The sequence below is a fragment of the Oxyura jamaicensis genome, chromosome 3 (assembly GCF_011077185.1).
Source record: "Oxyura jamaicensis isolate SHBP4307 breed ruddy duck chromosome 3, BPBGC_Ojam_1.0, whole genome shotgun sequence".
NCBI lineage: Eukaryota > Metazoa > Chordata > Aves > Anseriformes > Anatidae > Oxyura > Oxyura jamaicensis.
This window is the reverse complement of record NC_048895.1, coordinates 82844786-82862234: the sequence shown is the minus strand read 5'-3', so window position 1 is coordinate 82862234 and position 17449 is coordinate 82844786. Positions and strand designations below refer to the sequence as shown.

Below are 17449 nucleotides of genomic sequence, written 5' to 3'. Positions count from 1 at the left end.
GAGCAGCCAGTTTCTTGAGGAGAATGCTGTGGGAAACGGTGTCAAAAGCCTTGCTGAAGTCAAGGTAGACCACATCCACAGCCTTTCCCTCATCCACCCAGCGCGTCACTTTGTCATAGAAGGAGATCAGGTTCGTCAAGCAGGACCTGCCCTTCATAAACCCATGCTGACTGGGCCTGATCGCCTGCTTGCCCTGCAAGTGCTGTGTGATGACTCTCGAGATAATCTGCTCCATGAGCTTCCCTGGCACTGAGGTCAAACTGACAGGCCTGTAGTTTCCTGGGTCAGTCCTCCGGCCCTTCTTGTAGATGGGCGTCACATTTGCTAGCCACCAGTCAACTGGGACCTCCCCCGATAGCCAGGACTGTTGATAAATGATGGTAAGCGGCTTGGCCAGCACCTCTGCCAGTTCTCTCAGGACCCTTGGGTGGATCCCATCCGGCCCCATCGACTTGTGCACATCCAAGTGCCGTAGCAGGTCACCAACCAGTTCTTCATGGATAGTGAGGGCCACATCTCTCTCCCCATCCCCTTCCACCAGTTCGGGGTACTGGGTATCCAGAGAACAACCGGAATTGCCGTTAAAGCCTGAGGCGAAGAAGGCATTAAGCACCTCCACCTTTTCCTCGTCTCTTGTAACTAAGTTTCCCCCCGCATCCAGTAAAGGATGAAGATTCTCCTTAGTCCTCCTTTTCATGTTGATGTATTTATAAAAACATTTTTTGTTATCTTTAACGGCAGTAGCCAGATTGAGCTCCAGATGACCTTTGGCTTTTCTAGTTTTGTCCCTGCACAGCCTCACAATATCCTTATAGTCCTCCCTAGTGGCCTGCCCACTTTTCCAAAGATTATAAACCCTCTTTTTTCTTCTAACCTCGAGCCACAATTCTCTGTTCAGCCAGGCTGGTCTTCTTCCCCGCCAGCTCGTCTTTGGGCACGTGGGGACAGACCGTTCCTGCGCCATTAAGATTTCCATTCCCGTTAAGATTATGGTTTGGGTTGGAAGGGGCCTTTAAGATCATACAGTTCTAGCCTCCTTGCATGGGCAGGGACACCTCCCACCAAAATAGGTTGCGCAAATCCCCATCCAGCCTGGCTCTGAACACCTCCAGGGATGGAGCATCCACAGCTTCTCTGGACAACCTGTGCCAGGGCCTCATACCACCCCAAGTGAAGAATTTCTTCCTAAGATCTAATCTAAATCTCTGCTCTTTTAGTTTGAAACCAATATCTCTTGTCCTATCACCACACACTCTGGTGAAGAGTTTCTCCCAGTCAAAGAGCCTCTCCCCATCTTCTCACCATGCTGCATCTTAAAAGCATTTATGTTTCTTGGCAATGTTATTACTACTGAAAGGTTTTGCAGGAACCTCACTGCTCTGATATTAGAAACCTTCCAATCTCCAGTTTAACATCTTCATAATCAACCATAACAGTATGATCTCTTCAATTTCTTCTGAAGGCAATCAATGAACATTTACGGTTATCTGGTTCCCATTGCTACATTTTTTTCAGCAATTTGCTGAGTAAAGACTTGCATCATAAATAATTGGTGATACAAGAAAGCCACCAGGATAATTGTGTTACATAGAAAGGCCTTACGTGTAAAGAAAAGCTGCAGAGGTGCTAAAAGTGTCTGCAAAATTTCTACTTTGGGGGGCAAAAACAGCTTCTCAGTAACTGATTTCCTTTTACAGAAGCCAGTGAGAGATTCAGCAGTTTCAGAAAGAACAAAATAGCATCTCCAATAAAACAACCCCTCAACTCAAACAAGAATTTGCTTTTCTTAATCATCACAAAATTCTTCAAAACGTAGAGGCCTCAATAATATTAATGACATGCAGCCCCTTCTGTTTGAAATACAACAGCTCAACATCAGTTTGCAGAAATAATATGCAAATAGTTGGAAACAGGAAGTCTCAAAGGACAGATTTTTAGGTATGGCTACAACCAGTAAAGCTCATTTGTTAATGGTATTAAATGCAAAGTGCACTGAATTAAACATCTGAAGGCTCTTCTTAGAGCAATGTTTAAGTCTCGTTTTCAGAAGACATTTCTTTACATTACCAGCACTAATTCCAGCTGGTCAAAATGACTGGATTTTTTTTATTTTTCTCCAAAAAATATTCTACAAAATATTCCCCAACTTCTGGAGGAAGTTCAACATCTGGAAAAAAAAAGTTTAAAATACATAGAAACATTTCAGCAGTTTTCTATGCAATTGTTTCTATCACAAAATATCAACTTTGGACAAAGAGGAGGAAATACAATATATTGCTGAGCCTTATTGCTTTGTAAGGAACAGGACAGTTGGGAAAGGAAAAAAAGTGCTTAAGGAAGTGCAACTACAATGCCTGACACACCTCGTCAACACTTCCATATTGACATAAAACAATTGTGGGGGGGGGGTCAGAAAAATCAAATTCTACCAAGAAAAGAAAAAAATGTGCTTAGGTTAAAAAAAACTTCTAACCAACTCTGCTACCGTAGCCTCGATCAATACCAACTGAACTGACCAGTAGGAGCTTAAAAGCCCAGGCTGGAGCATTGGAGGTAGGGGCATCCAGGTCAGACAAATGCCCACAGTCATTCCCAGAAGAGCCGTCTTCAACGACACACTGCACAATTTTGCTTTCCCCAGGAAAACCAGCAAAATCAGGATCCACAGGAGCACTCCAGTGATTGCTGTACTGCTGTCTCCAGGAGTACAGATGACTCCATAAAATCTATTCGGATCACTGTGAGGTAAAGAAAAATGTGAAGGCTTAACAAGTATTCTGGTAGTGCATACATGCTGGGAAGAATGTAGACCAAACGTAATACTCTTTTAACCACACACAGAGGGGAAACGGGCACAATCTATCCAACGGCTGACTTTTGGGTAGATCTAACAGTCCTGCCTTCAGCAATTACTTGACTGAAATTCAACAATGTATTTGTCTGAAAATCTAAAATTTTGCTTCAGTTTTATTCCCTGGAACAATACCTTCCACCTTTCCAGCCAGATCTCCTCCGGTTCTGCCCCTCACATTCATATCCACAAAGGCATCAATTACTATGCCTATTAGTCAGGCAAATTATTTCATTTATAGCTTAAGGACAGTATTCAGAAGACCCAGCATGAGAATTGCTTGCTCTGTTTATCCTTGATGCTACAGCATTCAAAATAAGCATCCGGCAGCAATATCCTATTGTTAGCACACAGACATTCAGCAAACAAACAGAAATATCCTCAACAACTTCACAAATTAGCCTGCCATGGTCTCGAGTCATATGCTCCCAATTTGCTTGTGCCTTACTGATATACAAAGTATTGCAAGTAAAATTAGCAGCCTAAATCATTTCATTAATCTAAGTATTGTTAGTTTACACTGCCTGTCATGGAGAAATACAATAGAGTCAACAAATGCTAATTAATTTAAAACAGCTCAAGGCTCTAGAAAACCAAGTATTGAGGTTTAAGCAGTTCTTGTCAGCAATCTGCCCAAAAGACTTTTGTACGTTGCTTTTTTCCCCCCACTCTTTGCTAATTATAGGATTCCTTCCTGCTCGAATAGATCCTGTCATTTAAAAGGCATCACAGGAGTTGAGTATTTACAGTTTCCAAGTAAACCCAACAGTCTTTAGAAGTCTATCAGCAGCAAATTTTAAGCACCTAAGTGAAAAGTTGCTATAGTTCAACCTACAATCGTAACAGTATCCTCACTGTATCATCACTATGACATTTAGGCTATCCAGCTTTCAATAAAGCAGTGTAACAGAGAGATACATGCCTTATAGTAGGGCTTGCATAGATATGGCATTGCTGACCCTCCAGCAAACTGGTCAGTAAATCTAAATACAATTATCAAGAACACTGCATCATGTAGTACCAGGATAAAATTTAGGTTCTCCATGTCTGTTTTGCCAGTATGAATGCAGAATTTTTTTCACCAAATACTACATCTAGAGGCAACTAACTTAAAACTGTAGTAGATCAGAGATTGAAATAATATTTCACACCTGTATTGAACTTCAGGAACTTACTTTTTTAAAAGACTGTGGAGGCAGACAGCATCAGTAAGGTCAAAAAGCGTTTACACAGAAAATGGTCAAAAGATGCTCAAGCAGGTACTAGAGGAAATAGGCAGGACTGTATCCTCGTAACATCCTTAATGAAACAACTACATAATTGAGTAGTGAAAGACAGCTCATGTGCTCCTGTAAATAACACCTCTTGATCTCAGTGAGAGGATATTGGGCTAGATGGGCACTGATTTGGCCCAGCACAGAATTTCTTATATTCTTATGTTCCTATAAAAGCTGAATTAACTACCTGACTGTTTCAGACTATAAATTTTAAATTAGTTTTAGACAGTCTTGCTGCTTTTAATTCACATTTTTTTCCAATCTAATTCATTATTTCTCTCAAGCAAATTCTGATATTACCAGAAGATCTAAGCACCTGTAACACGAACAACAGAGGCATGGGAACCACTAAAGCTGTGCTTTACTAATCAGTGTTTCACTAATAAATATGAAGAATAATAAGGAAGATGATATTTAAGACCAAATTGTATTTTTGCTTTATCATATTACAGAATGACAAATCCTGATTTCAAAAGCATATTAAGTGTGATAGGAAATCTTGACACCATATCTATCTTTCTCTCTAAAAAATTAGAACCCAAGAAGTCAATCAGCAATTGTAGTTGCATTCAAGTTCTTAGTTGTACATTACCAGTTACTGTGTATATAGGATTTAACACTTCTAATCACTATGTAACAGCAGTACCTTTCAAGACAAGTAGACACATAAGTATTTTTTATGCTACACAAGGAAAAAAAATAGCTGAATAAGGATTGCAAATCTTTTATTATTATTTTTAAAGTCAGAGCCCTACCTCCTTTGACTTTGGCGCTGAATTTCAAAAGCTGAGCAAAAAGGCACCTTATGCAACAAGCCCAGCTGGAATGATACCATGAGCAAAATTTGAGCAACAATCCAAGAGACCTCCTTTGGTAGACAAAGGTTTCATTCCAACATTTTTTCTCTAATTCAGTTAGTACTTCTAAGACTATTTATAATTGGAAAGATTAGATACCAAAAATATGACAGCTCCAGAGAGCTGGAAAGATATACCCGTGTTTAGAATCAAGAATGAATTTCTTCAGTAACAACCATAAAAGGATGTTGTACATGGCAGGTCTAGCTTCAGCAAACAAGAGTCTGGATGTTTCTCCTGAAAGCTATACCTAAAAAGTTGCATACATCTTTTTTCTAGAGGTTTTCTGGAGTGCTGAAGAACGTTCTTCTCAAGAGCAATCTCTAGATTTTTTTTTAAAAAAGCACCTGATGTTTAGCAGGCTTCCCCATGTCTCTCTCAAACTCAGAAGAGTATTTTTCTTTCCTGCCTGCCCCAAATCCCTTGACTGGCATCAGACTGTGCCTTTCAAAAAGCTTTGCCTGTCTGCTCCAGTCAGATCTTTGAGGGCAAACCTGCCCGTCTGTGGTGTCAGTTCTCTCAATACCACAAAAGAATCCATGAAGGGACAGGGGAAAAAAAATCCAAAATAAAACAGATCCTTTACAGTCCATTTACAGTCACACCCACTCATTTAATCATTCCAGAGAGAGCACAACAAGCTTCTTAAACTACAAAACTCACTGTAAGGAAACCACAGAACAGTGGGAAATTGGCCACTCAGTCAGTCAACTCTCAGTCTGTGTGCTCCCTCTGTATTTTCTACATGCAAGAGATACTGGAATACTAGGAAAAGGCATTCTACTGCAGACGTACAAGAATCGGTGATATACTATAGCATTAAAGAAATTTCAGACAATTTTAGGACAGCTTGATACTTTTATGAGAGGTGAATTACTGTAGAATCATATACAGAGTGAAAGCTGTTCTTGGGACAACTTGACATTCTGCAATCCATCAGTAACTGAGCTTCATAAACCTCCCACTGTACACAGACTCTGATGTAATCATAGAACTCCAATAAAAGCACTGAAACTCCAAAAAAAATCATGTTTTGAGCCACAAACTCATTTTTTTTTCTAGCTTAATCTATCCCTCTACGACTAATAAAAAACACAAAATTTCTGGAAGTTGCTTTTCAGCTTTCATTATCTCAAATGATAAGCAGCAAATTCTTACCTAGGAGAAGGCTTCTGCAAAAGCTGCAAACCACTGAGAGAGACTCTAGATGCATATGAGAAATAAAAAGCTATCAGTATTTTTTGACAAACAAAGCTTTGCCTAGCACACTACTGTGAAGGGAGAAGTATGATTTCCTCTAACCATACCTTCCCAAATATTTTCTGAGATCAACTTATAGTCAAATTGCTATGTGACCTTATTTTCAATTTTCTTCATGCATTTTTACACCACTCACACTTCAGCAGTATTTAACATTATCACTCCCAGCAGTCAAGGTTGTTTGTATAACATGTTATTTGCCGAGAACCTGTTACTTGAAAGGAAGACCTCTCCTGTCTGCACAGCAGATTTGTAGGTGGAGAAAAGGAGCCTTGCTGAGAGGAGAGTGGCAGGCACCAATAAAATATTGCAGTAAGAACAGAGCGGAAAATGCATGGGGCATCCTTCACCAAGGAATGACAGCATACTATTCCTCTGCATATAGTTCCAACTAATTAGTTGCAGGACTGCTCATAAAGATCCCATAATAGCCATGAGCCTAACTGCAGGCAGACCTACCCAGGACTCATGCTATCACACATAGGACACACATGTTTCCAGCACTGTTTAATAGCTCAAGAAGTAAGATGCAAAGGCTGCATCCATAGAGGACTTCAAAGGCAACCCTCAAAGATCAGTGGAATAGGGCTCTGCAAGGAGAAATGCCAAAAGCCACACTATAAATAGCGTGTGTGGATATACCTAACCATGTCTTAACTTCACAGTGCCTTTTGAGCTGCTGAATGTCCATAAGTGACACAACCTAACATACCGAGCTGGTTGGAAAAAAGTACCTGGAGCAAAGCTGTTAATAATTAATTCCTAAGGCTCCACACGCGTCCCTGGTCCTGTTCGATTTTACATCTCAGTCACTATTCTGGAGATGCTGCTTTCATTCACAGACAACACGAAGCTCAGAACGATGTTCTAGTCCCTTAGAGCAGACTATAGGCTCCAAAACCTTGGCAGCATTTCAAAGGGTAGGTGTGTATGCAGAAACAAGCAACTGAAGTATTATTATTGGAATATGGTATCTAAAACACATTTGAAACTTGCACTATTCAAGAAATCAGATATTTTGTTCAGAAAAAAAGAGGGTTTGAATATTTTTGCTCTTTTGGCCACATTTTTTTTTTTTTTTTAAGAGATCAATAAAACTAACCCTTCCCTCATTTTCAACTGTGAGCAGGTACAGATTTTAAAAAAATAATTGGTCCACCTAAGCCTCTAATATATTTGTGTCACATAAAAATCCACATCCGCCATGTATTTTAAATATTTATTTAGTTTTATGCTTCATTTTACCTCTGTACAACATATCAGTACCACAACAGCAACATATCAGACAAAAAGTGTTTAATTAAAATCTGCAGACACTAAAATCAATACTGTGCAAATGAAAATATATTGCTGCTAATTCTTCTGAACCAGTGCCGTTCAGCTGCATACCCCCATCTAATGTGGCAGTTAAATATATCCTTTTGAGTTAACATTACAGGAAATAAAACAGCAGTTTTAATCACACTATTTAATTTAGATACACTTATTTACCGTGTTCAGATTCAAAAGCCGTATTTTCTTCATTTCCAGTAACTCTTAGCCTTAGACAGTTACACTAAAAGTAAAGTTCAGCTTCTCTGGGCAGTCAGTGTAAGCTGAGAAAGCTATCTCAGAAAGAAGTAGTTTTCCACAGAGGACACTTGAAGTAGTTACCTACTCATCTACTCTAGGCAACGTGCTCTCTGTGGGTCCTGCTTGAGCAGGGGGCTTGACCTCCAGAGGTCCCTGCCAACCTCAACCATCCTGTCATTCTGTGATCTAAAATCTACAGGCAATTGCAATACTGGAATAGACCAAATCCAACCAGATAATTTTTTTTTATTTTTTTTAAATTTTATTTTAAATCTACATGCCCTGGTTACACCACTGAAAGCTACCCAAATTATTCTGTCCTCCCTAAAGCACTGTGGGTGCACCCATGGTGCAAAATGTGCTACAGCACTAAACAAGAGGGTTCCTGCTCCAGCACATGACCTTAGGTAAAAGGATGAATTAGCATAGTTCATAACAACTTGTACATAAACTTGTATGGACGTCTGCAGATTTCTTCTGACTCTTAAAATACTTAACTGGAGCAGTTACCACAAAAAGATGACATTATGAACGGGGAACCTGATGTTCTTAGGCTTACTTATAAGAAAGCAAGAAAAAAAGTTAACGTGAACTGAAGAGTTTATTCAGGAGAAATATGAAGAATGGAGCAGGTTTGTAAATATTTTGTCAATAAACCAAGCTCTAAAGTACACTGTGAGTTAATATAGGGAAAAATGAATAAATAAAAAAGCACATTACTCTCCTGTGTACAGGAAACAACTTCTATTTGTGTCATCTCCCAAGTTATCAATATGCCTGCAAGTACAACATAACACTTTTGTCCATGTATTAAAATTTTTGCTCCAAAATTTAACCACCAGATTCACTTTGGCTAAATCTGTTATTTCTCTGGCATTTTGTTTAAAAAAATAAATAAATGTATAAGTTTAAAAGGTATGTACACCTGTGTGATTAATGGATTGTCCAAAAAACTTCAAAAATATTGCTCACCTAAAAAGCAAAATGAAACAAAGATCAGAATCTGAGGCCAGAGAGGCTATACTTACTCTTTATTCCTGCTCTTAATGCATGGCTGGTAAAGAACTTTGATGGCACTCCAGGTCCCCACTGGTCCAGAGTTAGGCAGGAAAATATCTTCAAACAGCGTAAAAACATTGTGGGAGGAGGAACTTCCTAAAGACTCCACCAGCAATGTGTCAGAATTTAAAAGCCATATCTATAAATGAAGAAATAATTTATTTTACTGAGGATGACATCAATTTCAATTTCTTCCTTTACACTGATCCTAAATCTGATGTGCCATGAACAGCTGATACAAAAGCCACATTCTGACAGTTCCTAAGGAAGTGTTAACAAACAAACTGACATTTTACTTTCACTATTACTTATCACAGTCTGCTCAGCCTCTGGAGAAGAAAAACAGGAGTTAATAAAACTGATGCCTGATACATCACAGTCACTAATAAGATTTATTTATTTATTTTAAGGAATTAGTAGAGCATATGGTGTTTAATGGCTGAGTGCTAAAGACAGGAAATTGAAAGGCTGCCCACTGGAAGTGCCAACAAGTAAGGACTTTTAGAAAACATACAGTTATGACCGGGTAGAGCTAAGACATGCAAGGAAAAAGATAGCAAATAATGTGGTCTAAAGGTAAAGCTGGAATGTACAGAAGGCTGTAACAGAGCCTTACCTGGAAAACAAAACTTAATTAAATATGATCGGGGGACTGGTGTTCTTCAACAGTAGTTGCTCACAGCAGTTCATGGGAAATATACTGGGGAGAATTTTGAGAAATCTGAACTATTTGCACCACTTTACTGATTTTATCTAACATCTGTGTGATTGTGTATTAGCGTTCCAAGTTGGATTCAGGGCTTTGATGCTAAGCACTACAAAAAAGTCAGGCTTCTTGTTTATTCATAGCCCAGAGTAGTGAAGTGATCTGAGTTACCAATGGAAATTAATTTTTACAAGTCCTGAGCCAGTATAAAATGCTTGTGTATGAAATCTTTATCACAGAAAACAGATTTTAGGTAGTGCTGCTCACTAGACCATAATCTTTTGCTTCTCATGACCTAATCAAGTAAAACAAGTTGCATGATGCCAGGTAGCAGATATATGACATCCCCCATGAAGGGAGAAAGCCACTGTTAACAGGACACACAGTACATGTCATATATATCACAGTTTATCAGAGCCCAAGGCTCAGCACATCACAGTGAAAGCTCTGTGAACAAGGAAAGAGATGTAGAGATAAAGAAGTTTTGGAGGTGATAACCACCTGAGCATATGCACATGAATGATGACAAGCAACTGCACTTAGCGAGTGGCTGTTTTGATTTCGTTCTGGTAATTCACAGAACACATTCATAGCCTGAACCTATATACTTCACTAGCTAGGGCCATTACACACAGTGCTTTAAGCTGAGTCTCGCAGACGTGTTGGAAAAAATGTAGATGAAACAGAAGTGTCCTACACACATGGGTCAGTACTACCAGCACACTTAGCTTTAATTAAACTGAGTTCCTTTATTTTGAAATTGTTAACAGCTTCCTTTGAAGGAGCCTCCTGGGATGCTTTTCAGAAGGTGACTGTCCTTAAAACTAGTCGAGGGAACAATGCAGTTATAGCTGTCAAAATTTTTCTGTAGCTTGCTTTAGAGAAAGCAATTAATCCATTTAATTGCATCCAAGCCATCCGATCTTGTATGTATGAAGTCATCCTGAAAGTACTTCACATATCGCAAGTGTTGATATGTAACTTTTGACAGTAGCATTCTAACACTTGTTCAGAGTATGTCCTTGTCTCAACCGCAGTCTAACAGTCCTTTATTAGTAATTTAGGTACTCATTATCTCACATCTTGATTGCTTCAATGACCCCTTCTCCAGACTTGGCAAATACAAACTTGTTCTGCTCAGGCCCTCTAAGACATGGTCCATGAATCTGTATCTGACAGACAGGTCTCTCCCATTTTGTCACATTTCTTTTCTTGGGTTATCTTCCCACCCCTTTCCCTCTCACTGCTGAATCCGACTCCAAAAACCAACTTTGACTCATTACTGAAAGACAGGAGTTAGTATTCAGCTACCCCAAACTCTACCACAACATTTTTCATTTTGTGCCTATACGTGGTTAAAAGAAAACGTCTCCGGTTAGACCAAGTGTTCAGTATTAAAGTAATTCCAGACTCAAATTCCCATCCATCTTAGAAGTTTGAGGAATTTATCTGTTATTAGTTAAATATAAAGCTTAACCAAGTTTAATAGCATTAGAACATCAAGTATAACTGGCAATTATTTTTTGCACTTCACTTTGCAATGCAGTGTACTGACTACATTAGTTCTTGCTGACCTAAAAATGTATTTGTGAAAGATGCTAGAAAATTTGATGAACTTGTAGTGATTACAAATAAGAAACATTGGAGCAATGAGAAAGAAAATGAAATATATATTGCAAAGTCGATTTTTTTTCCTTTTTTTTTTTTTTTTTTTTTTAGTAGAAAACGTTATTTCTGTGCATCCTGATTTTTGGCTGGGACAGAGTACCTGTTACAGTGCTGTGTTTTGGATTCAGGTTGAGAATAATGCTGCTAACACACTGATGTATTTAGCTGTTGCAGAGCAGTGCTTACACAGAGCCAAGGCCTTTCCTGCTCATCATGCTGCCCTGCCAGTGAGGAGGCCGGAGGTGCACCAGGATCTGGAAGGGAACACAGCCAGGGCAGCTGGCCCAGGCTGAGCAAAGGGATGGCCCACACCTGGTGGTGTCATGCTCAGCAATAAAACTGGGGTAAAGAAGGAGAGGGGGAGCACATGGAATGATGGCATTTGTTTCCCCAAGAGACCATTACCCATGATGAGCTCTGCGTTCCTGTAAGTGGCTGAATATCTGCCAGCCACGGGGAAGTAACAAATGGGTTCCCTACTTTGCCTTGCTTGTGAACACAGTTTTTGCTTTACCTACAAACTGCCTTTATCTCAACCAATGAGCTTTTTCACCTGTAGCTTTCTGATTTCTTTGCCCCAAGCCAATAGGGGAGAGTGAGCAAGCAGCAGGGTGGTGCTTTGCTGCCTGTCAGGGTTAAACCACAACACTATGCTGTTTGTGGTGCATCTGCAGTATTTTCATTACTCTATGCATGAGAAAGTTTCTACACGTACTTTTGCTTACATTAAAAAAAAAAAAAAAAAAAAAAAAAAAAAACGGGAAAGCTTCTTACATGAACTGTTCAGAACTACTTCAACACAAGAATTTGAATTAATTCTGCTTTACACATACAATCACGAGCAGCATAAATAATGTGTTTTACAAGCTGCAATTCATATGTTAATTTTTTATAAGATAAAAAAAACTTACCAGAATATAGATCTTTCCATCATCCCCTTTTATGGTGAATCTAAATGTGCTTTTAGCAGAGGACAATTCCATAAGACACTGAGCAACCATGCTCTGTACAAATTGAAACCTGTTTAAGAATTAAGCACGTTATTTGTTTTAATAACAACTACATTGTCAAAGTCATTCATACCAACACAGTGCAAGTATATGAACAACTCCAAATTGTAAATTCCACCACATCCCATAATCACTTTTTATAGAGAAATGTAGCTTCTTTATCTTTGTCTCTCCCCCAACCAGAGCACTTATTTCCTGCAACAGCATCTTTTAGTAGATTTTTTTAAAACAGATCAGCAGACTAAATTACTCCAAATCCTTTACTTTGACTGACAACAAATGTCAAATGCTGAGTAAAAGTTTTTCCCTATTATATCTTACAAATGCGAACACAGCAAAGTTCAGAACAATGCACATATTTCAAATATAATTCACAAAAGACCCGTGACTAATGCATAATAGAAGACAGCTAGATCAAATTCTTTATCATCTTAATCTTAAGTTCAAATTGAATTACTTGAAAATTCAAAAACCCCACAATTAAACATTGCAAGTTTTACTTAACTTTACGTAATGTAGCCTTCCATTTCAATAATTAGTCACCACATGCCATGAAAACTTAAAATAGTTGTTTTTTTGAACTATTTATTCTGGATTATTGTCAGAATAGTGGGACGCTGCAACAAACTGTGTACTATCTTTACGTTATAAACACACATGCAAAGACAAAAACACAACTATATGAGTGAATACAGGCTACAGTATCTTTCAAATGCTTGTCTGTGAATATGTAAAACTTGATAGCACTTCTTTATTATACTTAATTAGTGAATTAACTGAATTTTCCTACATTTCTAGCATCCTTTCCAAAATATAAAATTAAGCAAGTTATCTGATTTTTTTTTACCGTGCTATTATGCTGAAATTTCCCTCAGATGGTTGTACAATCACCTCAGTGACATAGTATTTAATAGTATCTGAAATGACAAACACATTTAAATACAACAGAAAATCAAAATTTTTAAGATTAAGCTGTAAGTCACTATCACTATACGATAATTAAATTTTTGTTCAGCATTCAATTAAGAGGTTCAGCAGGTGATCAAATTCCTGCTTTGGTATGTGGGAGGAGAAGCAACCACAAACAGAAAACATATATTACACGAAAAGAAAACTGCTCTGAGCTAATTATATGATCAGCAATTTGTCATTCATATTGATCCCTGTTCAACACTAGGAACAATCAACATGAAACAAAGTAAGCAAGAGCCAAAACACTTGGTCTGAAATGTTTTATGTATTAATGTTTGCTGGTGCCAATTAACTCTTGCCCATTACGCACTGCTACAACGCCAAACCTGAAAGATGAATTGAAATAACTTTCCTAAAGTACTGAGATCAGCATAGCTTACATAAGTATTTTAGTACCCTCTGCTGCTCAGTAATGCTGCAGTGAATCACAAGAGACAGTTTTAATAACACACAGCACACACAAGGGAATAATTTTCTTCTTTGCTCAAAGAGCAGAATAGAACCTCTTCCCAAAAATTGCACTAACTTAACACTAATATACAAACCATACATTCCAAATTTCAATGCAAGTGTTCCCAAAAAGCTCCACTAAGATATCCTTTTAGTACTAAATGGAAGAGTTTGAGTTCAGAATTTAATCTTCACCAATAAAGTCAGGTCAAAGATTATCACACTGAAGCTCTGGGTCTAGGCTAAAACACTGCCTAACCAGAGAGCAAGCAGAACAGGTCAAGTATACAGAATAATAAATTCATTCCACTAAGCCTTAACATGTGAACATCAAAAAAGGATTCATCAATTCCATAAATTTTAAAGGGTTTTGACCCATTTAAAGGGATTGACCCATTTGACCTCTGTCTGCACACACCATTAAAACTGGATGAAAGCAAGCTTTTCAGAAAGACACTTAATCCTATTACAAAGATTCCAAAGGCTTGGCAGTCCCACCCCTTGTCCAGATGAGCATTATACTTTTTTAATTATCCTCACTGTTAGGAAATTATATGTTACCTCAAAGCTTAATTCTAGTCTGCTCCATGCTGTGCCTAGATCTAAGAGACAGGAGAAAAAGAAGCCAGTTCAGTCATACTAGGTCTACAGCTATTATCTTGAGCAAGGAATTGGTTCCATTGCTGAATGGGCATTGGAAATCGAAGAGATGTTTGCTTGCAGAGAGGTAGAAGGTAGGAATTCCCAACAAAAAAGCCTAAGAGCATGTAGCAATAGTTGGGGGATGGATAGGCAAAGCCGGATCTGGCATCCACAGCTACACCATTCCAATCCAGTTTCATCTTCAAGGCACTGATATCTTTGCTCATAATAAAGCACCTAAGCGTGACAGTCAAACCTGCTTTCTAGTCTCTTCTCATAGAAATGGTTCTGTCTAGACTTTGCTATACATCTCTGAATAATTTGTGTCTGTTCTTTGAACTCCCTGTAAATTTCCTACACTACTGATGAAACGTGTCTGTTCTTTGAACTCCCTGTAAATTTCCTACACTACTGATGAAACATGCTCAAAACAACTGACAAGCTATCTAACTTCAGTAATGCATGAAGTCCAGGACAATTCCTTTGCACGTCTACATGCTATTTCCCTTTTCCCATACCCTGCAATCATATCAAGTACTGGTTGCTAAAGACTTAGGTGAAGGCATTTATTCATGACAATCCATGAAGCTCTTTTCTAGCCCCTGTTTTTGCTATATGACTGTTTGCTTTGTGGGGTTTCCAACACCTTACCTTAAAAGTGGTCTTCTTAAAGCCTGTACTTTTTAGATCTCTGTACAGGAAAATCGGAACCTTCTGTAACTGTCTTCTGTCTCCCTCATCACTTATTTCTGAAACAGGCTTTGCATTTTCTTTAAAGTTTTTATATTCTCTGAACTGAGCTGGACTCACACTGTTGCAGTAGAGCAGAGGGAGAATGAGAGAAAGAACCCTGCTACTAACAGCCTTATCACTTCTCTCCTGTTAATAACTGCATTTTAAAGACCATCAGACACTCATATTTAGACTACTTCAGGTAAGCCCTAACGATTCAATATAATGACAGCTTTTAAACCAATAATCTCATAATTTCATCATTACTTGATGAGAAATATTACATGTTTCTTTGATAAGATTTCCTTTCCATGAAATCAGGCTGGCTGTTAGCAATGATATCTTTAGCTTCTAGTTCTTTGCTGACCAAGTTCTGAATTAACCTTTCCATTATTCAGTAGGACTGACAGCAAAATAAACAATCTGTAACTTTTGAGGTCTCCTTTATTACTGGGATTCATAATAAACTGACATCCTTCTTCCTGTCTTCCAAAGCTTTGCAACTAATTTAATATGCCAGAGAAACTAAGATGAGGAAAATCTGCACGGTAAGTCACTTTCAAGGTCTAACAGTGAAAGCAATCTCATCTATTCCAGAAGAGAACAACACAAACACATAGTAATCAGCCCTGCATTTGTCTGTTAAACTATTTTTCCCCAGCGCTTTTAACCTCCAGTGCCCATTGGCTGAAGCAGTCAAGTCTAGTTTAGTCTGTACTTGCCATACCTGATGATACCGTTTCTCCCAGCATTGCCTTGCAGCGCTTACAAAATACTCTGGTATTTTCCTTTGATTTCTGTAGGATAAAGAAATGTCATTTAAATGTTGCTCAACTATTCTGAAAAACGAATGAAAAAGAAACTTTAACCTATTCTCCAGAGTATATAGTTAACATTGCACTTTAGTTTGTTATCTTTATGTTTACATATACAGAGATGTGCACTGACTATTACAGCCTTCTACATGCTTGCAAGTTTCATATTAATTTTAAAATCTGGCAATATTACTGATCACACAGCACAACCTTTAATAGATAACCAGAGAATCTCATAATACCAAGTGACAATGTGATGAGGTAAATTCAACTTTGATAAGGGCAAAATAACGCACACAAGAAATATTGCTAAATATATACACAAAATATTATGCTGTAACATGACTACCATCACTCAGGAAAAAGTTCTAGTCACTGTGGACAGGTTTATAGGAATTCCATTTCAGCAAAAAGCAGAAAAGGTCCCCAGAGTATGCAGAGTTACTAGGAAAGAACTAAAGAACACAACATACAACATTCCAGAACAGTGTGATGGATTCAGTTCTCAAACAATCCCTCTCCTTCAAGTCGAAAAAGCATTGACAAAAATTAATTGTAAGAGGTACAGAACAGTTCCCACATGTGAACTGAATACACATAATAGGAGAAGGCATGAAAGGCAGAAAACTGAGGGTCATTACTGAGATGTATAAAATCACAAATGTTGAGGAAAAGCTACAGAGTGAAAAGTTATCTAATACTCACTAACTCGTGTTGTGAAATTATAATCTGGTTTGAATCACACAAAAAGAAGGGACAAGGCACAATAAGGCACAGTATAACTCAGTACTCACCACAGGAAAATATTTTTCATGCTACAACTATACATTGGTTCAAAAAGTCTTCAAAAACTCAGGGAAACAATGTTCATCAAGGGCTTATTAAATAGTAAAATCATGGATAACAACATCTCATTAGACAATTTTCTACACCTGCAGAAACATCCCTCAATATATGCCTTACTGTTACACATCTATTACTGCCCATTGAAAAATATTTCATTTCTGGATCAACCTGTGATCTGACCTAGTAACACTCTTATTAATTCCAGTGTTCATATTTAAATTCAGTATCAATAGAAAGATACAAGCACAATTCCTACTTTAACACAAACTACAAACTCCAGAACTGGTCCTATGTTGTGTTATTAAGCTGGCTGTATTATGGTATGGCTCTGGTCTGGAACTAACACATTCAGGCAAACACAGTGATGTTCCTGACTTAATAAACCCTTCTGGAACTTAAAATCCCAGGAACGTAATAAGAAGACAAACTGGATTTTAACTTGTGCTCTTTGTATAAACAATTTTACAGTTGTTAATTCAAAATATAGTGCATAAACATAACCATACGTAGTTAACAACTATTAATCTTATAGGCTTGGTAAAGTCCAGAAAAGTCACTATCAACCTGAAGAAATCATACAGCAATGTAAGTCTACAAAAATATCTAAATTTAGCATAAATTAAACTAGTTTAGGGGAAAAACTTTGCATTTGTCTTTTTCTGTGACCTGTGCAAAAGAGGGCCACAGTTCCCATAGCCTGACACAATCACAGGATCATCTAGGTTGGAAGAG

General features: G+C 38.1%; 1 protein-coding gene across 13 annotated transcripts in view; it reads right to left on the bottom strand.

The window, feature by feature from the left end:
* The window catches only part of UBE3D (ubiquitin protein ligase E3D), an 83983-nt gene that overhangs the window by 54240 nt on the left and 12294 nt on the right, over positions 1-17449 (bottom strand). For 11 of the 13 annotated variants that reach the window (XM_035322470.1, XM_035322473.1, XM_035322467.1 and 8 more), the window contains 4 exons: positions 15784-15853; positions 13108-13177; positions 12162-12270; positions 8846-9015 (listed from right to left, as the gene is read on the bottom strand). In XM_035322470.1, the coding sequence (XP_035178361.1) occupies positions 8846-9015; positions 12162-12270; positions 13108-13177; positions 15784-15853 (419 nt within the window). Of the gene's footprint in view, positions 1-1151; positions 2168-2516; positions 2739-8845; positions 9016-12161; positions 12271-13107; positions 13178-15783; positions 15854-17449 lie in introns of those variants that run through there. The other 2 variants (XM_035322464.1, XM_035322474.1) reach the window with 2 other exon arrangements.